This window comes from Stegostoma tigrinum, chromosome 14 (assembly GCF_030684315.1).
Source record: "Stegostoma tigrinum isolate sSteTig4 chromosome 14, sSteTig4.hap1, whole genome shotgun sequence".
NCBI classification, from domain to species: domain Eukaryota; kingdom Metazoa; phylum Chordata; class Chondrichthyes; order Orectolobiformes; family Stegostomatidae; genus Stegostoma; species Stegostoma tigrinum.
Genome location: NC_081367.1, coordinates 34,009,641 through 34,032,346, shown reverse-complemented (window position 1 = coordinate 34,032,346; position 22,706 = coordinate 34,009,641). Strand labels below are relative to the sequence as shown.

Below are 22,706 nucleotides of genomic sequence, written 5' to 3'. Positions count from 1 at the left end.
AATTTTTCAGATGCATATGACAGTGAAGAGTCAAGCAACTCTACATGTATGCTCATTATTCTTGCAAAATTAGAGAATTTTTAAAAATGTGAACACTAATATTTTTGCCAGGTATGCTGCAGGGACGTACAAGGTGATTATATCATTGTAATGTTTAAAACTGAATAACGATTTGCAACTTTAAGAATATATCTCAGTTGCTTTTTCACGACGGAACAGAAGACATCAGTTATGAGTCTGCTGTCATTATTTGGTCTGTCAGCTGTGACTCGGTAGTACTCTCACCTCTTGGTTAGAAGGTTCTGGGTTCAAATCCCTATCCAGCTGAGTACAAAAATCTAGGCCAATCTAGCATAGTATTGATGGAATGTTGCGCACTCCTTCAAATGAAATGTTAAAATGGTTATAAAACATAGTGAAAGTTAGAAGTACAAACAACTGGCAGCATCTGTGCAGTGAGATACAGCATTGTTTCAGTTCTGTTAATGGTCAAGAACTTGTGTTTTTGTTAAATCATAGCTCTATCTGCTGTAGATAAACATAAAAGATGTCATACTGCTCTTCAAAGAAGAGTAGGGATGTTGTCCCTGGTGTCCCAGCATGAATTCATCATTCTTTTAACATTGCTTAAAAAAGAATCTGGTTATTATGACTTTGATGTTTGTGGGATCTTGCTGTGTGTAATAATATAATATAACACAGCTGAGCTTTCAGACGCCCTGAAGTTGTGAAGGGCATTCTAAAAATGAAATCTCTTTCTCTCTCTTTTTGATCTTTGATTTATTCTGTCATCTGTCTGTTATCAATACCATAGTAATTTTTAATTAATGCAATGTAAATCTACTATTAAATAGTATGTGTACTTTCAAAATTATTTAAGCAGCACTGCAATCAACATTATAAAGGCGAATGTTCAATAAGTTCTCAGAAAGCGTCAGGTTCTGTTGACTTAGACTACAGTTCAAACATTCTAACATGGCTGAAAGCTCTGGTAGTGCCCAGTCCCTCTAAAATGCTTCAAACACAAAAATAAACAAATCTTTAAATTCTTATTTTATGTTTTGTAGCTTGTTGCAGACAGCAGCATCAACATCCAAATCAAACTTCAAGCTCTCATATATCCAGTACTTCAGGCTCTTGACTTCAATACTCCTTCCTACCAACAGAATATGGCTACACCTATCCTCTACAAACATGTTATGGCCCGTTTTTGGCTAGAGTACCTGAATGGTGACCCTAGTTTTGTCCAGGCAATGTTGGTCAACAACCACACAGCTTCAAACCTAAGTCAGTTGACTTCTATACGTGCTCACTTAAACTGGACAAATCTTCTACCACAATCCTTTATTAAAAACTACAAACCGGTTATCCAGGTAATGGGAAGTCCACAGGTTATAAAGGCATTGCCAGCATTACTGGACCCGAGAGCAGCTCCATTAATTGCAGATAAAGAAATCCTGCAGTTATTACCAAGAGCCTACATCCTGACCTGCGAACATGATATTCTAAGAGATGATGGAATAATGTATGCAAAACGTTTAGAAGATGCTGGAATAGAAGTGACTGTTGACCATTATGAAGATGGGTTTCATGGTGCCATGATATTTGCACTTCCACCTACCAACTTTGATGTGGGAAACAGGATCATGAACAATTATATAAACTGGTTAGACAAAAATTTGTAAACCTTTAATTGGGGTTGGGAAGTTGCAATAGTAAATGTTAACTACAAGACTTTCTTTTAAAGTAAACCTACGTATTTATGCAATGCAATGCAACAAACCAATGCAGATTTGTATTCTAGAATTACCAAAAGCCTTGTTGGGATTGATCAGATTACAATGTATATTCTCTGTGCTGCTACAGATCTTGTGTAATACAGGCTAAAATAGCTTTGTTAGCCCTTGACAACATAGCATGGAGCTGGAGAAACACAGCAGGCCAGGCAGCATCAAAGCAGCAGGAAAGTTGTCCCTCCAGCTCCATACTGTGTTGTCTCTGACGCTAGTATCTGCAGTTCTTGCTATCTCTTTGTGAGCCCTTAGTAAGGTTTTGAATAATAATCAAGTAATACTGCTTGGTATCTAATATACTAAGGTTTGTGTATGTGTAACGAAATATTCATTAGATCAGCAATGCTTTGCGATAATCTTCATTGTTAATGATCAGTGGGAGTATAGAGATAAAAACCAAAAGAACTGCGGATGCTGTAAATCAGGAACAAAAATAAAGTTGCTGGAAAAGCTCAGCAGGTCCGGAGACCGTTCTGAGGAAGGGTGCCTGGACCCAAAACATTAACTGTTTTTTTCCTTCACAGAGGCTGCTAGACTTGTTGAGCTTTCACAGTATAGAGATACATTGATATGTACATTTGAATAAAATAAAATAATCAAACCAGAGTACTTATTTGAAATGCTGGAACTCCCACAAAATCCAATTTAATGGGCTCAAAAAAATTATTAAATTTCAAAATTTGAAAAGAACCGTCCTGACACATGTACCAGAGGAAAATTTACTTGTTTTTCTGTACAAAATCTACAAATTATGTTGAATAGCTATAAATTGAAGTTATAGATTATGATAAATCTGCACTTTTTTTTCAACTGCCAAAATTGCTCATCTCCTTATCAACAATCTGTACAGTGTCTGATAGAAGCAACATTTGCCTGGTCTGTCTTGTCTAGTAAGTTAACATCCACACTTTAAGTATCTTTTAACTGTAGTGGAATCACCACTATTTTTATTGATTAATATGCTGGAATGGCAATTAAAAGCTTTCCAAAAAGAAAATGTCCCCAAAAATTGAGCAAAATTATTATTTTGAAATTATGCAATGTTTCAATGGCTTAAAAACCACTGAAGATCACTATTTCCTGTCACCTAAACTGCCAGTGAGATTAGTGCTTTGAAATCACGTTTTGTTCAATATCCAGTATTTTTCAAATTGTTCCATCAGCTTATACAATGGTTTTTTTTCTTGACAATATTTGAAATGGGTCTGTCAGGACTGTATTACAGACTATATTACAGTATTCAATGATTTTTGTCTAAAATAAGTTATACTAAACAGTATATTTAGCAATGTATTGTGCGATTGTTCTAAATTCTTTTGATCATGCTAATAAGCTATTTTAAAAAGGATCAATTAATTTGCTGTTTAGAAAAATGTTCGTATTGTTAATTGCTTGGTAAAACATAACAGTAGTCCTATCCCAGTGAGCTTTGATTGGGTACAAGTTCTTTTTGTTTGATACTCCTCGTGGGCCTTCCTGTTGGCAATGGATGCCCCATGACAGTAGCGCCACCTGTGCCTCATGCATGTAAAAGAATGGTTAATGTAACTGGAAACCTCCACTATTTATTTACTACTGCGGAGACTAACTCCTATAAAGCTTGCCCATTTAACTGTTTTCTTCACCTCTCCTTGCTACATCTCACTACACCGCCCATATCATTTCCTCACCTTCTAAAAGTAGTGAGTCATGCCAGTGTTAACAGGAACAACAGTCAGGGTGATCATTACCCCATATCATGGCTATCCATGAAGCAGGGGCCTAAATGCTTTGATTATTTTTGATTAAATTCAATTGTGGTGTCTTCCTAGACATTAAACCTCAAGATTATAATATGAGCAACCTGCTGAGTCAGCATAGTTTGTCTCGGTAGTTTTAATTGTCACCTTAATTACACATTACTATTTTGAAACTGATTAAAACTAGTCACAGAAATGGAAGTTGCTGTAGAAAGATCTTGGGTATCAGTGGAAAAATGAAAAACAGTTAACATTTTGAGTCCGGTTACCCTCTTCAGAACAGTATTTTCAAGAAGACTTAAGTGTTGGTTTTAGCATTTCGGCATCTGCCAAAACAACCTTGGGTGTGGTAAATCCCTAAATTAGAAATATACTTTGTTCAGAATTCCTAGTTTTGGCACTTAATACTTTCACTTTAGGATAGGATTACGTTGAGAAACATGACTTATGGACAAGTGGAATACAAACACCAAACTCAGCGGCTGAAAATAAAACAATGTTACAGTGCTAAATTTTACCAGTTTGATTGGAAAAAGATGAAAGTTAGAATTGATTAAAATGTAAATGAAATTTACAGAGCTAAAGACATCTCCGTATACATAATGATTTATTTGTTTAATGTAATTGTTTACATTTGTACCAACCAGTGTTTGTACGCTGACATTCAGGAGCAGAGTAACAAATAGAACTATTCACGTACAGCAATGAAATTTTTGTGTTATTTATTTAACTACTAGGGGAAAAAATTTAAAAAATTATTTTAAGTAAATATAGAAAGCAACAATGTCAATTTTACATAGAATGTGGTACTGTATCAGGTATATATAAAGAAAGACATCATTGGAACTTGCCTCTGATATTATTTGAAGATCATATTCAGATTTTGACCTATCATGTAACTTTTTATAAAGTATTGACAGGATGTGGGTTATAACAGAACAATATAAGCAAACTAATTGTGTTTTTTTAAATTAGCTATCTACGTAATTCATGTGCATTCAGATATCAGAAGGTTTGTAACCTTCACATTCCCAAGATTCTGCAATCTTGTCTAAGTATAGGATATATATTGAAAATTAAAGATCATGATTCCACCTGGTGATTTTTAAGCTCCTTAATAAGATGATTCTGTAGATGAAGACCCCTCCCAGTCACTTGAGCTGTCAGGACAAGTTATTTTAAAGAGACAAGATTCAATAATACATTTCCATCTTAAACTAGATAGTCTGTTCAAACAAGTAATCCGTGAATCCCATTGTCAGACACATGACTAATATACTTTACCATTTGTTGTTTAAAATGTCACTAAGAGGTCACACCTTTTTTTTAAAAAACGGTAACAGCAATGAACAGCAGAACTCTGCTCAGATTGTCCAGCTACTTTGCACTTATGAACAAAATGAAATGTTTCCTTTCTCAAAAGGGCCCGATGTGAGTCTTAAAAGTTATGCAACTGAAATTACAATGTTTTTAATTTGACTGTGTGTTGTGACTTACTGTTTTAAAACTTCATTTTTCTTTAATTGTATTCTGACTGTACACAATGTAAAGTGCACTTTAAACAAAACAAATAAAATGTAAAAATTGGCCACTGCATATTTCTCAATTGCTTTCATCAAGTTAAGTAAAAAAATCTTGGTTCAAATTGTATCAATCAGTTGCTTTATAGATATTATCAGATATTTGAAAACATGGGCCTTTTTTTTACATTAACTAGTTTTGGCAACAGAATATTAAGTGATTGTTCAGCCTGTTGACTCCGCACTGACCCTCCCAAACGGTATCTGACACAGACACAGGCCCCCACTTTGTCCCCTAGTCTGCAAGTCCCTGGACACTGAGGCAATTTAACATGACCAATCCATCTACCTACTCACGTTTGGACTGTGGGAATAAACCAAAGCACCCAGCGGAAACCCACACAAACATGGGGAGAACAGTCGAGGGTGGAATTGAACCTAGGGCCCTAGCACTGTGAAGCAGCATTACTAACCACTGAGCGAGGAGGAGGAGGAATACTTTAAGGGAAACTACAGTAATAGGGGATTTAATCTCAAGGGGAATAGATAGACATTTCAGTGGCTGTAAATGAAACTCCAGGATGCTCTCCCACCTGCTACGGTCAAGGATGTCTTGGAGCAGCTTCAGAATGTTCTGGAGTGAAGAATAAACAACCAGTAGTCATGGTACACATTAATATCAAACACCTGAGTAAAGAAAGAAGGGATGAGGACTAAAAGCAAAATGTAGGGAGTTAGGAAGCAGGTTTAAAAAGTAGGACCTCAAAGGTAGTGATCTAAGGATTGCTGTCAGTGTCATGTGCTACTAGGCATAGAAACGGTAAGATATTTTAGATGAATATATGGCTGGAGAGATGATTCAAGTGGAAGGTTTCTGATTTATGGGACATTGGGACTGGTTCTGGAAGAGTTGGGACCAATACTAGCTGGACAAGACCAGAACTAGTGTCTCAGGTAGAGTATCTGCTAGAATGGTTGGGGAGGGTTTAAACTAAAAGGGCAGGGAAAGGCAACATATACAGGGGGACAGAAGACAAAACAAGTACAATAACAAAAGGCAGAATGGGTTTAAAGAAGTGTTAGGCAGAGAATTCAAAGACAAGAATCAAACAGTCACATTGCAAAATGTGAAAAGACAAGCCCTTGTGAACTTGATGAGCAGAGCATTCATAATTAAGTGAATAAATTAGTCATGTAAATAGATATAAATGAGGATGATTTGGTTGGGATTACAGAGATGTAGCTGCAGGGTGACCAGGGATGGGAACTGAATATTAGGTAGTACTCAGCTTTTAAGAAGGTCAGACAAAGAGGAATAAAGGCGGGTATTATTGTTGGTTAAGGAGGATTTTAAAATAACAGTCAGGAAGGATATTAGCTCCAGTGAAGTGCATCTGAATGGGAGGGCTTAGAAACAACAAGAGGCAGAAGACAGTACTAAAGTTTGCATGTAGACCCCCAAACTAGTGGTAATTTGGGAAGGTATTAAACAGGAAATTAGAGATGCAAGCAATAAAAGTACAGCTGTAATAATGGGACACTTTACATACAGATCGGGCAAATTAAATCAATAATAATGCCAGAGAGGAATAATTCCTAGAGTATGAGATGGTTTTCTGGATCAATACTTCGATGTACAACCTAGAGAACAGGTCATCCTAGACAAGATATGATGTATTGAGAAAGGAATAATTGACAATTTAGCTGTGTGAAACCTCTTGTGAAGACTGACCGTAACATGAGACAATTCTTCACTAAAATAAAGAGTGACGTCATGATTCTTAGACTAAGGTCCTGAATCTAAATAAACTATGATTATATGAGGCAGGAGCTGGCAAGGATACAATGAGGAACATTACTGGAAGGGATAACAGTAGATAGGCAGTAGCAAACATTTAAAGAGTGCCAGGAGAACTGTGACAATTACTTACTCTGAACTTGTTCAAAAATAAGACAGGCAATAGGGGCTGACATGGCTAACAAGTGAAATTAGGGATAGTATTTGATCCAAGGAAGGGAATACAAATTGGCCAAAAAAAAATCTAAGGTTTGGGAGCAGTTTAGGTTTCAGCAGAGGACAAAGTCATTGATTAAGAGATGAAAAATAGAGTCAGCTTGCATAGAACATATAAACTGATAGCAAAAGCTTCCATAGCTATGTGAAGAGAAAAAGATTAATGAAGATAAATGTCCCTTTCAGTCAGAAACAGAAGTTATAAGGGGAACAAAGAAGAGAAACCCAATTAAATATATATTTTTGTTCTGTCTTCACAAGGAACCACAAATAACTTTCAAAAAATATTGGGGAATACAGAGTCCAGTGTAAGAAGGTGGTTCATTGCAGACATGCTGAACAGCATGACATAGCATTCCAACCTCTACCTCTGTGTATTGTATAGCGCCACTGTTCCTCTCTTATCATTCCATGGAAGACAAGTGATCGTGGTTCTCCTGCGTCCTCAATGCAGCATGAGGGCATCAGCATTTTCACATTCCACAGCAGGCTGTAGATCCAAATCAGCTGGAGCACATGTAGCATTACAACCTGCGGACAGGCAGCTGAACTAGGTCAGTCTTTCTAATCAGAGATAATGGGAACTGCAGATGCTGGACAATCCAAGATAACAAAGTGTGAAGCTGGATGAACACAGCAGGCCAAGCAGCATCTCCGGAGCACAAAAGCTGACGTTTCGGGCCTAGACCCTTCATCAAACCAAGATCAAGTCAGCTATGATCTTAATGAATGGTGAAGCAGTCTCACAGCCTACTGCTGTATTATGTGAAACTGTGCTAAATAGGATCAACTGCAAACAGATTTAGCAAATCAAAACTGGCATTCCGTGAAGCATGTTTGGCTATCAGCAGCATTACAGTCCAAAACAATTTGTAATCTTTTGGCATAGCATATCGCCCACTTTAGCATTACCATCAAGCCAGTGGATCAAAGAAGAGTGCAGCAGGGCATGCCAGGAGCAGCATCAGGCATACCTAAAAATGTCAGCCTGGTGAAGCTACCAAACAGGGCTGCTGGTACATAAAAGAGCATAAGCAGCAAGTGACAGACCGAGCTAAGCAATTTCACAATGGATCCGATCTAGGTTCTGCAGACCTGACACATCAAGTTGCGACTGGTGGTGCTCAATTAAACAACTCACTAGAGGAAGAGGCTGCACAAAATCCCCATTTTTGATGATGGGGGAGTCTAGCACATCAGTGCAAAAGATACCCAGCACATCACTATACATTAAAGGTTGCTCAAATTACCACATCTCCATCACTCAACCAGCAGAAATCCATGACAAGAATTGCACATGCTTAATATCCACATAACCCACTACTGCTAAGCACAAAGCAGTCCAGCTGCATCCTGGCAGAGACCAAAGTTCAAATTTTGTCCTTTCTTGGTCATATTGCTTACTCAGAGACATAGCTATGCAAACCCTGTACTTAATGCAGCTTGTGTCTACATCTCCTCTGTTTTACTGACTGCTCTGCCAGCTCTAAGATAGAAATAACATTCACTGCGAAACACAGGAACGCAATGAGGGAATTCCAAAAATATTCAGAGCACTTCCAGACATTTTGCAATAAACATTTTTTTAAATTACAAGATTCATATTGTACCTTTATGCTTCTTTTTCATTACTAAACTTTAACACTGTGGCATCACATCAGTCATCTGGGTTGTGAGATATCAAGATAGCATAAAATAAATGTTTTGTAATCCAGGCAAGGGATGTTAGACCCCCTGCCCAAACCTAAATCATCCAGCAACATTACAGTGGCGAAGCAGCCTGGCCCCGAGAATCAAATTCAAATGTCTGTAATAGTGCCACACAACTGATTCTTGGACATGGTACTTACAATTAATTACTTGTTCAATGTAAACTTATTGTTTTACATGTACATATTCATTATGAATAAATATTAAAAATATTATGACATAAGGATTTGTGCTTCAAATTAGCATAGTCACAGAAATATTGTTTTATTGAAAAAATAAAATTTCACAGCTATTCACACTATACAAAATGAATTTTACACTATAATTGATTGTACATACTTTATTGCTTTTTTTTTACATTTCATTACTTAATTTGTTTCTATAAGTTTACTGGACAAATCTGGATTTCAGAAGGAGACTTGTAGAGACAAATTCATGCTTTAGTTTAATGTACAAAGGTCAGTATTTAAAACAGAGAAATTATATGAATTCAATCCACAGTTTTAATGTACTTCTTTTAATTCTAATAAACAATTATCAATCAAAATAGATTTTCAGTTGAATGTATTCCACCAGTGACAGTTCTCAGGCAATTTGCTTGTAATGACAAAATACATAATTCCCAAAAAGTTAAGATTTCCACTTTTGGTATTACCATTTCTTATTATTTTCATTGTCTGTCATGGAAAAGGTTGGCAGTTGGTTAAAATGCTCTCTGAGGATCTCAAAGGGTGATTAAATTTTAGTCCCCTCACATCATAACCCTTCCCTTTAGTTGTCTCAGTTCCCTTAAAATTTGACATCTACATGAACATCTGTTATTACATTAATGCATGTGTTTTAGATAAATGGAAGTGGGAAGATTGCACCCAATCTTCCCCAGTCAGCTCCATCACCAAAGGGGTAATTTCTGATGGATCTGAAGAGTACGTGAAAATCTCAGAAGGCATTTCAATCCACTAGCAACCTTTCCACAGCTGAAAGAGAACTAATGAGTGACAGGCAAAAATGAAGGAAAAGGAAAATCTAGCTGCTGGTACATGTTTGCAATCAAGCAACAGACCACCTCTGTGTCAACTTTGTTTAATTACTGAAGTCAAGGTACATATGACAATTACGAGAAGAATGGTCACTTCTGTCACTTAACAGCACCATCCTTCAAAATACCCATTTGCCTCAACCAAGTTTCAGTTAAGTCAGTTCTTTATTATGCAATTACAGCAGATGGCACTGCACATGTTCTTATTCTGACTCAGGCCCTGAGAAGATATGATTTTATGTTTACTGCCAATGTGGTAGGAGTTGCAGAAATGATTAATAACTTCTTAGTCATTTTGGCATTTAGATTTTGTTGAATTCTGATAATGTCAGTATGTCTTCTTTCATGTAATGTTATTGAAGACATGACTAAAGTAGCATCCAACTTCACAGTCAGTTTGTATTTACATACAGCACCTTCCTACAGGATAAGGAGCCATCACCCACCCAACATATGGAAAAGGAACTCCTTTGTAGTGTAATAAAATGTGAGGCTGGATGAACACAGCAGGCCAAGCAGCATCTCAGGAGCACAAAAGCTGACGTTTCGGGCCTAGACCCTTCATCAGATGAAGGGTCTAGGCCCGAAACGTCAGCTTTTGTGCTCCTGAGATGCTGCTTGGCCTGCTGTGTTCATCCAGCCTCACATTTTATTATCTTGGAATCTCCAGCATCTGCAGTTCCCATTATCTCTGATACTCCTTTGTAGTGTAACCTGCCTGTCAAGTGTATGTTAATTCTCTTCTTGTTCCAGACAAATCAGATGAGCAGATTTCCATTGAAAAACCTGGTGGTGTTGCTGGAAAATAAATTCACTTCGATTGCTCTGACTGTTCAAAAACCTAAATGCAAACAGGAAAAAAAAAGATAAATTGGTCTGGAAAATAGTGCACTCATCTGCATATTGAAATGTTGGAAGGATATATGGAAGAAATTCCTGAACTGGAGTTCCCTGATTAGGGTTGTTAATTTAGTCCAATCAGTGAGCCCTGACTGACATTAAAAAAAGGGAGTGTCAGGCATCCTAGAATTCTAAGAGCTGGCTTTGAGGCAGCTAGATGAGTGTCAAAGACTTTCCGTACGTAAATAAAAGATGACTTGATGATGGGAGACCAGCCTCTGAGGAACTATTTCAGTGGTGGCGACAAAAAAGCATGATACTGAAGAAATTTACTTGCAACAGTTAGCCTTGAATTGGGGAAAGCATTTATGGCATCATGCTGTTATTTGGGAAGCTTGACTCGTTTGGTCCTGCCATCGAAGACTGGGCCAGTATATGAAAAGAATGCTTTTTTCTCCCCTTGGGCAAATGACTTTGGGACATATGAAAAGCAATGAATAATTCTTATGACACCTTTGGACCCGCGGGTTATTTGGAATCTAACTTACCCTTTGGCACCAGACACTAGAACCTTTCAAAAGTTGACAGACTTAAAGAATATTATGACCCAAGCCTCCTTTAATTCTAAGATGCCATTGTTTTACTCAGTAATTCAAAAGCTGGGGAACCCATATTGGGATTTGTGTCTTGGTTCAGATGACTGACTGATGGTTGTGACTTTGATTCAACCATTGATGAGATACTGAGAGACCATTTGGTATGTGGGATTAATGATGTAACCATGCAAAAATGCCTAATAACTGAAGCCCAACTGGACTTCATGCAGGCACTCCAACTGGCTGAATCTTTGGAAAATATTGCAAGTGGAGAATATGACTTGTGGGGCATTCTGATGGAAGTGGACATCCTTGCCAGCCTGACTGAGCTTGGGTAACACCACTTGTTGGAAGGTAATTGCATATCCTCGCTCAGGACATATCCTGAACAGAAGGTCTTCACATCAGCCCACAGCAAAATACCAAAACAGTGACGAAATACCGGCCTCTGTGGGGTTATTTCAAAAAAGTTTCATAATATGCTGCAAAGAGCAGGTCAAAAAAATTGGGAAGACGTCAACAGAGTGGACTAGAGGTGCTTACAGAGTTAGGAAAGGATAAAGTTATGAAGAGAATTAAGCTTAAGCATAAGAATCAGAATTTTAAAACTTGAAATCAATGAAGATAATTGAGGGGTGACAGAGAAGCAGAACCTGATGTAGGATAGGATATGGGCAGCAGAATTTGCATCAACTGAAGTTTATGGAAGATGGAAAGGTTGCCAAGATAGACAAGAGCAATCCAATCTGAAAGTGCCAAAGGCACAAGATACAATGGGAAACTCCTATTCTAATTTCACAACAGAAAGAGCAAAAAAATCTCTTTTTGGTGTGCAAATGGGTTCTGAGATCCTTTAACCAAAGTTTGTGTGGCAGTGTTGGTCAGTGTCATTAATATTTCCTGGAAAATGTAAAACTTTATCAGTAATGACTAATCTAATAATTTAACCGAATTTATATAAAACCAGTACAGTTAACTGCAAAAGCTATTAAAACATAAACAATCCTTCTGCCTGGTATTTAAATAATTTAACTTAAGCTGGTTGCTATATTTTCAATAGTTTGAACAAGTTCTTTTGCATCTTTAAACATCTGCATCTTTGTGAATTTAAGTTGAGGCTGAAAAGACACTTTAGTTAAAATCTTCAAACTTCATCTAAAAATGAAATTTCTTTTCACTATTTATGGAAATCTACCAGTAGACTGTACAACTACGGTTTAAGAAAATACTATTAACCAGAAAAACAAATTCAGTTTCCTAGATAATAAAATGTGAGGCTGGATGAACACAGCAGGCCAAGCAGCATCCCAGGAGCACAAAAGCTGACGTTTCGGGCCTAGACCCTTCATCAGAGAGGGGGATGGGGGGAGGGAACTGGAATAAATAGGGAGAGAGGGGGAGGCGGACCGAAGATGGAGAGTAAAGAAGATAGGTGGAGAGAGTGTAGGTGGGGAGGTAGGGAGGCGATAGGTCAGTCCAGGGAAGACGGACAGGTCAAGGAGGTGGGATGAGGTTAGTAGGTAGCTGGGGGTGAGGCTTGGGGTGGGAGGAAGGGATGGGTGAGAGGAAGAACCGGTTAGGGAGGCAGAGACAGGTTGGACTGGTTTTGGGATGCAGTGGGTGGGGGGGTAGAGCTGGGCTGGTTGTGTGGTGCAGTGGGGGGAGGGGATGAACTGGGCTGGTTTAGGGATGCAGTAGGGGAAGGGGAGATTTTGAAACTGGTGAAGTCCACATTGATACCATATGGCTGCAGGGTTCCCAGGCGGAATATGAGTTGCTGTTCCTGCAACCTTCGGGTGGCATCATTGTGGCAGTGCAGGAGGCCCATGATGGACATGTCATCAAGAGAATGGGAGGGGGAGTGGAAATGGTTTGCGACTGGGAGGTGCAGTTGTTTGTTGCAAACTGAGCGGAGGTGTTCTGCAAAGCGGTCCCCAAGCCTCCGCTTGGTTTCCCCAATGTAGAGGAAGCCGCACCGGGTACAGTGGATGCAGTATACCACATTGGCAGATGTGCAGGTGAACCTCTGCTTAATGTGGAATGTCATCTTGGGGCCTGGGATGGGGGTGAGGGAGGAGGTGTGGGGACAAGTGTAGCATTTCCTGCGGTTGCAGGGGAAGGTGCCGGGTGTGGTGGGGATGGAGGGCAGTGTGGAGCGAACAAGGGAGTCACAGAGAGAGTGGTCTCTCCGGAAAGCAGACAGGGGAGGGGATGGAAAAATGTCTTGGGTGGTGGGGTCGGATTGTAAATGGCGGAAGTGTCGGAGGATAATGCGTTGTATCCGGAGGTTGGTAGGGTGGTGTGTGAGAACGAGGGGGATCCTCTTGGGGCGGTTGTGGCGGGGGCGGGGTGTGAGGGATGTTTCGCGGGAAATGCGGGAGACGCGGTCAAGGGCGTTCTCGATCACCGTGGGGGGAAAGTTGCGGTCCTTAAAGAACTTGGACATCTGGGATGTGCGGGAGTGGAATGTCTTATCGTGGGAGCAGATGCGGCGGAGGCGGAGGAATTGGGAATAGGGGATGGAATTTTTGCAGGAGGGTGGGTGGGAGGAGGTGTATTCTAGGTAGCTGTCGGAGTCGGTGGGCTTGAAATGGACATCAGTTACAAGCTGGTTGCCTGAGATGGAGACTGAGAGGTCCAGGAAGGTGAGGGATGTGCTGGAGATGGCCCAGGTGAACTGAAGGTTGGGGTGGAAGGTGTTGGTGAAGTGGATGAACTGTTCGAGCTCCTCTGGGGAGCAAGAGGCGGCGCCGATACAGTCATCAATGTACCGGAGGAAGAGGTGGGGTTTGGGGCCTGTGTAGGTGCGGAAGAGGGACTGTTCCACGTAACCTACAAAGAGGCAGGCATAGCTGGGGCCCATGGCCACCCCCTTAGTCTGTAGGAAGTGGGAGGAGTCAAAAGAGAAGTTGTTGAGTGTGAGGACGAGTTCAGCTAGGCGGATGAGAGTGTCGGTGGAGGGGGCCTGGTCGGGCCTGCGGGACAGGCAGAAGCGGAGGGCCTTGAGGCCATCTCCATGCGGAATGCAGGTGTACAGGGACTGGACGTCCATGGTGAATATGAGGTGTTGGGGGCCAGGGAATTGGAAGTCCTGGAGGAGGTGGAGGGCGTGGGTGGTGTCACGGACATAGGTGGGGAGTTCCTGGACCAAAGGGGAGAAAATGGAGTCCAGATAGGTGGAGATGAGTTCGGTGGGGCAGGAACAGGCTGAGACGATGGGTCGACCAGGGCAGGCAGGTTTGTGGATTTTGGGAAGGAGATAGAAACGGGCCGTGCAGGGTTGGGGAACAATGAGGTTGGAGGCTGTGGGTGGGAGGTTCCCTGAGGTGGTGAGGTCGTGAATGGTGTTGGAGATGATGGTTTGGTGCTCGGGTGTGGGGTCATGATCGAGGAGGCGGTAGGAGGTGGTGTCGGAGAGTTGGCGTCTGGCCTCGGCGATGTAGATCCCAAGAGGATCCCCCTCGTTCTCACACAACCGCCCCAAGAGGATCCCCCTCGTTCTCACACACAACCGCCCCAAGAGGATCCCCCTCGTTCTCACAACAACCGCCCCAAGAGGATCCCCCTCGTTCTCACAACAACCGCCCCAAGAGGATCCCCCTCGTTCTCACAACAACCGCCCCAACAGGATCCCCCTCGTTCTCACAACAACCGCCCCAAGAGGATCCCCCTCGTTCTCACACACCACCCTACCAACCTCCGGATACAACGCATTATCCTCCGACACTTCCGCCATTTACAATCCAACCCCACCACCCAAGACATTTTTCCATCCCCTCCCCTGTCTGCTTTCCGGAGAGACCACTCTCTCCGTGACTCCCTTGTTCGCTCCACACTGCCCTCCAACCCCACCACACCCGGCACCTTCCCCTGCAACCGCAGGAAATGCTACACTTGTCCCCACACCTCCTCCCTCACCCCCATCCCAGGCCCCAAGATGACATTCCACATTAAGCAGAGGTTCACCTGCACATCTGCCAATGTGGTATACTGCATCCACTGTACCCGGTGCGGCTTCCTCTACATTGGGGAAACCAAGCGGAGGCTTGGGGACCGCTTTGCAGAACACCTCCGCTCAGTTTGCAACAAACAACTGCACCTCCCAGTCGCAAACCATTTCCACTCCCCCTCCAATTCTCTTGATGACATGTCCATCATGGGCCTCCTGCACTGCCACAATGATGCCACCCGAAGGTTGCAGGAACAGCAACTCATATTCCGCCTGGGAACCCTGCAGCCATATGGTATCAATGTGGACTTCACCAGTTTCAAAATCTCCCCTTCCCCTACTGCATCCCTAAACCAGCCCAGTTCATCCCCTCCCCCCACTGCACCACACAACCAGCCCAGCTCTTCCCCCCCACCCACTGCATCCCAAAACCAGTCCAACCTGTCTCTGCCTCCCTAACCGGTTCTTCCTCTCACCCATCCCTTCCTCCCACCCCAAGCCGCACCCCCAGCTACCTACTAACCTCATCCCACCTCCTTGACCTGTCCGTCTTCCCTGGACTGACCTATCGCCTCCCTACCTCCCCACCTACACTCTCTCCACCTATCTTCTTTACTCTCCATCTTCGGTCCGCCTCCCCCTCTCTCCCTATTTATTCCAGTTCCCTCCCCCCATCCCCCTCTCTGATGAAGGGTCTAGGCCCGAAACGTCAGCTTTTGTGCTCCTGAGATGCTGCTTGGCCTGCTGTGTTCATCCAGCCTCACATTTTATTATCTTGGAATCTCCAGCATCTGCAGTTCCCATTATCTCAAATTCAGTTTCCTGTTCTTTTTTGTGACTGTTTGTTAATAGCTACACAATAAAGACATTGGACATTTTCCTTATAGTGTCACTAATAAAGGTTATTATTCACCGTTAATCTTTAAGCCCGCTTCTAGGCACAAAACTAACACTATCGATGGCGGTCTACATGCATTTTTTAATTATGGTAATCGGAGTGTTTTCCCCTTAATTAATTTACATAATCACACAAAAACATGTATGGTTACTTAATGCTTAAATGTTATGGTTACTTAAATGCTTAAACATGTTTGATGTCTTAAAAATACACAAAAGCCCTTCCAAATTAAAAGTTCTTTTTTAAATGACAAATCAGCAACAATTGAGCTCGATTTTCTACCCTCGTACTGGTGGATGTGGAGGGGGTAAAATCGACTTCATGACCTTACCATCATCTACCCCATTTATATGGACAGGCAAGTGGGACAAGATGCAACGGGGAATTTCTGATGAACTTCTGGCTCTTGGGGCACATAGTCTGCCCTGTCCACAAAAGGGCAAGGCAATGACATGCAATGTGTGAAGCCCAGCAGCTACAGGTGTGCTGAGCAATAGGAAAAGAGACACCCATGGCATCGGGGTACCCCTACACCTCAAGGTCAACACCCCCACTTTAACCCTCCAACCAGTCTCTCAAACTCAGATCCCATTTACACCCTTCATTCAACTCCCTCTTCATGTTCACTAACATTGGCCTCCCCATGGTGCTGCTGGGATGACACTGGCCTATCTGATCTAATGGAAGGGGCTGGGTTTTTGCATTGAAGCAACTGATGCTGCTGTCAATGTTAAATTCTTGTGTAACATGGGTTGGCTCCCCTTTTCATCAGGGGTGGGGCACCAGGACCATGGCAGCTAATTAAATCTAACCTGTTGTATTTAACCTTTGATCTGCAAAGGTATATATCCATCACCTGAACGAACATCATTCGCACAGCTATGAAAACAATCAATAACACAGCTCAAAATCAAACCAGTTTATCTGCAGCTAATCTGACCAAATGTTTTGCAGCTATTGTGTTGTTTCAGTTTTGCCCACTTTTGAAACATGGCAAATTGCTAATCTTTCTCAGCTAATCAACCAGTAATAAAGGAGAAAGAACAGAATGTTATTTTTGTCATCACGTGATCAGAGATGAAAAAGGTTATTTTCAGTGTCATTTACAAAAAGATTTTGCTGTAGTATAAGTCAAAAGGGCGCAGTGGGTACCATACTGGTCTCTGAACTAGAAGATCTGGGTTCAAGTTCCACGTCCGGTATGGATGACTAAAGTCAGTGTTTTCAGATTGAATATTAAAATGTGAATTAAAATGTAAATTCCTCCTATATATACCAATGGCAGCCAGTGAAAGTCAAAGATGTGCCAAGTGGAACTATAGCTCCATAGTAAAACCTGTAGGTAAAAGCACATGATCCTTGGCAACATGGACACCCTGACAGAACTGTGGCAAACCGTTACATTTAGAAATGGGCATAAGAAATACTGTAATAGAATGCCAACTGTCCAGGTTCTGAAGCAGGGGAGTGATTTATTCATTTTGCTGAAGATTAAAATCAAACCCTCCAAATGTTAATCTATCTACTTCCGCTAATTTGCTTGCAAACTTAAAAAATGTAAGTGATGGCAAATGGAGAAATGTCACCGAGTAAAATTCTCTGGTTCTTCAATATGCTATAGCTGAATATTCTCCCTTCACTGTTTTGCTAAGTCCTCAGAAAGGGAGTTACTTCTTTACCATGCCACTTTTGAAGGGTCCTAATGGAAATGCTAAACTGTTTTTCTCGCAGATATTGATTGACAGCTGTGTATTTCCATTGGGCAGAGTTTTGATTTTAGAATTCCAGCATTTGAAGTTGTCCGCTAAGTAAATGTAGTCATCATCACAATGTTTGGAAAAGCTCGGCTGTAGAAATGTAAATTTTCGTTTCCGGTTGCATCAATGATGAAACCACAGAAATAAGATATCAAGTCTTCTATGAATTTAATATAAAAGCAGCCAGCTCAAAATGTTTTATTTTGCAAGTGTGGAACAAATGTCTTCATTCATGAATGTGCAGCAAGGTAACAGGCTCAGATCAGCATCTGTTGAGTTAACCTGGCATGTTGCCCTCAACCTTGATTCATCCAATTCACAGCTTGAACTTTCGTCTGAGATCTTGTATTTCAAAACATTAAGGCATGGAAAAGTGCACATTGTCTGAATTTCATTTGGACTTGAAATTGCTTCATTTCGTGTACATCATTTAAGCATGTCAGCATGATATTTTCTGCAAAGAAGTTTCAATTCCTGTTTAGTTTCCAAACGACTGAGACTAGATGGACTAGGAATTTTAAATCGTGTCACCCTCATGTCCTTTTAAAAACAAAGCTAGAATTTAATACTAATTGTACACCGTTATTGCTGTAGTGTTTCTTATTTTCGAAATGGATTGATCAACTTTTAGCCAAGGATAAGCAATTAATATATTAATGAACTATATTTATTTAACCTTGGTAAAATATTTAAACTAGAGATAAGTTCAGAAAATGAATGGAGGTTTTCTCATATTTAAAATTTAGTAAGGAAGTAAACACAAAATACAGTCAATTAATACACAGAGCATTGTTTCTAGTGATGCTAAGCACGTTACCTAGATTCCCCAGGCACAGGCAGTGCTGTGGGCCATCAGCAGTATTTTTCAAGTACATGCGTATATCCCTGCGTATTCTGCCGAACAAGTTGATGTGAGAACAGAATATCAAAATCCGACAGCATAAATCCTGGCAGTACTGGATTTGTCTATTGTTTAACAAAACAACTGTAGCTGCAGGATGAGATGTGTGGTTGCACTATTTAAAGGAACAGGCAATCAGATTATTTACAGGTAAGATTATTTATAGAACTTCTCCACTGGAAGTGCTGGAAAGTACTCTGGAGAGCTTTTCAAAGCTTTTTGGTGCATTTGCCAGGGAGTGTTACAACATCTTCCCAGGATGGTAGAGGAGCCACACAAAGGCAGCAATAGGTGTAACTGAAATGGAGGGAAAAGCCTGGATTTTCACCAGCGTGAGAAATTTAGACCTCTTGAAGCCCTGCTGCCAGCTGCCTGGATGCAGACTCCAGGAGTTGAATGTCCTGGTCAATAGATCCTACTCCATCCAGTGGATGGTCCTTGAGGACATGATGACAATCCCTGTTGGGCCAATGGTGTCTCCTGCACTAGTAATGGCACCAGCACCTCATCCATGAGTCTGGATCCTTCAGTGCGCCTTGATGTTCGCTTTCTCATTGCAACACTTTTTTAAAATAACTTTTCTTTGAGAGGCAGCCTATATTTAGGAAAAAGCAGGTTGAACATATCACATGATCAGCAAACAATAATACTGTTGACATTATTTGCCCTATGCATACCATGCTGACAGGATTGGGGAAAGAGAAGTTGCATCCGCTAAAGCCACTAAGGTTTGTCCTGAAATCATATGGAAGAGATGGTGAAACAATGTTGTGCTTTACTCCCTAGAATTAATGGGTGCAGGTACACACAAAACAGTAGTCCAAACACCCAAAAACATTCAGGACAATTCAGCTTTGCTCCTATCTTTTAAATTACTTAGCATCTCCTTCCACTCTTACCAAACTCATATTGCTACCCTGTGAAGCAAGCCACTCCAGATAGCAGATTCTCCCAGTGTTCTCTGCTCTCAGCTCTGTTCTTTAGCACCTATTCCTCTAAAAAGTACCTTTTAGAAACACTCTAGTTATAATGGACCAGTAAAATGCCAGCTTAAATAATTGAGTCTATTTGAGATCTTCTCACTGCGCACTATTAGACAACTGCCAGTTACTTGAAGTTTCAAATTAAGAAATCTAGGTTAAATTGAAATTTGCTTTATAGCAGACTCAGTAAATTTCAAACAGTATTTATCGATGAAGTCCCACTCTCAAATTCCTGTCATTATTCTTTTTGAATGTACTCATCCAGTCAAAAGATTCACCCAATGTTCACTAAGCACTGTACAAAGCAGTAATATACCTAAATTCCTTATCCTGTATAATATTTTGGAAGGGGAAGGTTAACAGTTTAAAAGAAAATCTACCTGCTATGAAAATATAATAAACTACATTATTTCTGTGTTATCATAATGTATAATACTATGGTCATGAGTATTGAAAAATTTTAAGAAAATGGCATCAGACATGGGACAGGCTGGATGGTATTAATGCCCTCTTTGCTCTTTCCTGACAATATGCCTGAACAGTAACCTGAAGAAATCAATAACAGAAAATGCTGGATAAACTCAACAGGTCTGGTATCATCACTGGGCAGAGAAAAACAGAGTTGCTATTTGTGCCTAGTAGGTTCTGAAGAGGAGTCATTCTGGATTCAAAGCATTAACTCTGCTTCTCTCTGCACAGGTTCAAGTCAGTCAAGTTGGATTTCTCTTGCATTTTTCAGAGCACTGTCAGTGGGCCTTCCGATCCAGGACATTAATCCTGACGCACCAGCAAGAGTTGGATGTCTCCCCACTGCCAAAGTTGCTGAGTTGCTAATCTAGGGAATTAGTGAAGGCGGTCTGCTACATATTGTGTCAAGTTAATTGTTGGCAGGTAAATGAAAAGGATACAGTGCAGTGAGCAGTATGATGCTACTACCATATATAGAGGGATATGGCATTTGAGAATATATTTCATTGGCCTTGACCACTTAAGAGATCTCAGTGCGAAATTTCTTCCAGCCCTGTATCTTAATTCCCAGAGCTACACAGCTGAAACTGACTGTAATGGCCATCTTCTCAGACTGCTTCTTCAATGTCAGGCTGGAAGATTTCCTTATTCCTTGTGAATACAGGACCTCCTGCTTCTTTCCATCTCATACACCTAGGCTTTCAGTTATTGAATGATCCTTGCTACCTTACATATACTGCTCCAGTTTCCGGGAAGTCACGAATGATGCCGAACATGAGTGGGAATGTTTGCCAATGATTCCATAACATCCCCATTTCTGACATTATGATAGAGGGAAAGTCACCGATGAAGCAGGTGAAGTTCATTAGCATTCTACCCCGTGAAACTCCTGGAGAGATGTCCTAACCTCCAACAACTACAAACATTTTCCTTTAAGCCAGGTATGACTCCAAACAGTGCAGAGTCTTTCCCCTGTTTCCACACTGACTCTAGTTGTGCTTGATACTATACTCAGTCAGTGATGGCTTGTTGTCAAGGGATGTCACTTTCACCTCCTCTGTGGGGTACAGCTTTATTGTCCTTGGTTGCGCCAAGAACCACACAAACAGAGACAGCATTGTTGTTGAGCCCTTCCATCCACTTACGGATGAGACTTAAAAGTCGGCTCATTAGACAGGTTAGATTTGACCAGGTTAGATTAATCGAGCTTTTCGACTTCAGGATTTACCTGCGTAAGTTTCTGTACTGTTGGGTAAATGCCAGTTTTGTAGTTGTACTGGAACAACCTGGCAAGGGGCTTCTGGAGTTCAAGCACAATTTTTCAGTCCTATTGTCTGGATGTTTTTTTTATCTTGATGTCACATGGGATGAACTGATTTGGCTAAAACCAGAAATCAGTGATACTGGGAACTTCCAGTAAAGGCCAAGACAGATCATTCACTTGGCACTTCTAGCTGAAGGCTGTTACAAAGAAGCTCTATCTTTAGCACTGATGTGCTGGGCACCCCCCATCATTAAGGAGGGGGATATTTGTCAAGCTTCCTCCTCCAGTGAGTTGGTTAATTGTCCACCACCATTCACGACTAGCTGTGGTAGGTCTGCAGAGCTGAGACTTGATCTCATTTGTGAAATCACTTGCTGCCTATGCTGTTTGGCATGCAAGTAATCCTGTGTTGTAGCTTCATCAGGTGGACATCTCATTTTCAGGAATGACTGGTCTGCTCTTGACATGCACTTGTACACTCTTTAGTGAACAGGATTGATCTCTCCTTATGGTACTGATAGAATGGGAGATTTGCCAGGTCATGAGGTTGAAGATCATCTTTGAGTACTGGACTGCTGCCGCTGAGCCCGTGGCACTACATGGAAGGCCAGTCTCGAGTTGCTATGTTGAGTCATTGAGCTGTACAGCATGGAAACAGATCCTTCTGTCTAAGGCATCCATGCACACCAGATATCCTGAATTAATCTAGTCCCATCTGCCAGCAAATGGCCCATATCCCTCTGTTTATTCTATGTCTGTTTGAAATGATCCCATTTAGTATGATGGTAGTGCCACGCAACACAATGTATGGTATTCAAACGGTTACTCCACAAGGATGTGCAGTGGTCACTCTGACTGATACTATCATGGATGGTTGGGCCTGCAGCAGGCTGATTGGTGAGGATGATGTCATGGTGAGGACTATTTTTTGCAACCCTTATTGCTGGTTCCCCCTCTGCATTCTGCAGACCCACTCGAGCAGCAATGTCCTTTAGTGTTTGTTCAGAAATTTACCTAGCCTCCTTAAACTGCAAATTCCAAACCAATAATCACTAACCCTGAGAAAGACAAAGGCAGCAAATTCATGGAAACACCATCATCTGGCAATTTCCCTTCCAAGCAACTCCCCATCCTGACTTGGGAATACATCACTATTCCTTCTTTGGTCACTAGGTCACATTCTTGGATTACCTCAGTAACAGTGTTGTAAACCTATACCAAACAGATAAGTGATT

At 41.2% G+C, this 22,706-nt stretch overlaps 2 protein-coding genes across 3 annotated transcripts in view; one reads left to right on the top strand and one right to left on the bottom strand.

The window, feature by feature from the left end:
• Nucleotides 1-5,126, top strand: part of LOC125457574 (neutral cholesterol ester hydrolase 1-like) — a 36,431-nt gene extending 31,305 nt beyond the window's left edge. For both annotated transcript variants that reach the window (XM_048541963.2, XM_048541964.2), the window contains exon 5: nucleotides 1,068-5,126. In XM_048541963.2, the coding sequence (XP_048397920.1) occupies nucleotides 1,068-1,685 (618 nt within the window). In that variant the 3' untranslated portion in view covers nucleotides 1,686-5,126. The remainder of the gene's footprint in view (nucleotides 1-1,067) is intronic.
• Nucleotides 5,127-10,461: 5,335 nt separating this feature from the next.
• The window catches only part of LOC125457743 (coiled-coil domain-containing protein 150-like), an 85,820-nt gene continuing 73,575 nt past the window's right edge, over nucleotides 10,462-22,706 (bottom strand). The window contains exon 25 of the mRNA XM_059651089.1: nucleotides 10,462-10,656. Within this exon, the coding sequence (XP_059507072.1) occupies nucleotides 10,627-10,656 (30 nt within the window). The 3' untranslated portion in view covers nucleotides 10,462-10,626. The remainder of the gene's footprint in view (nucleotides 10,657-22,706) is intronic.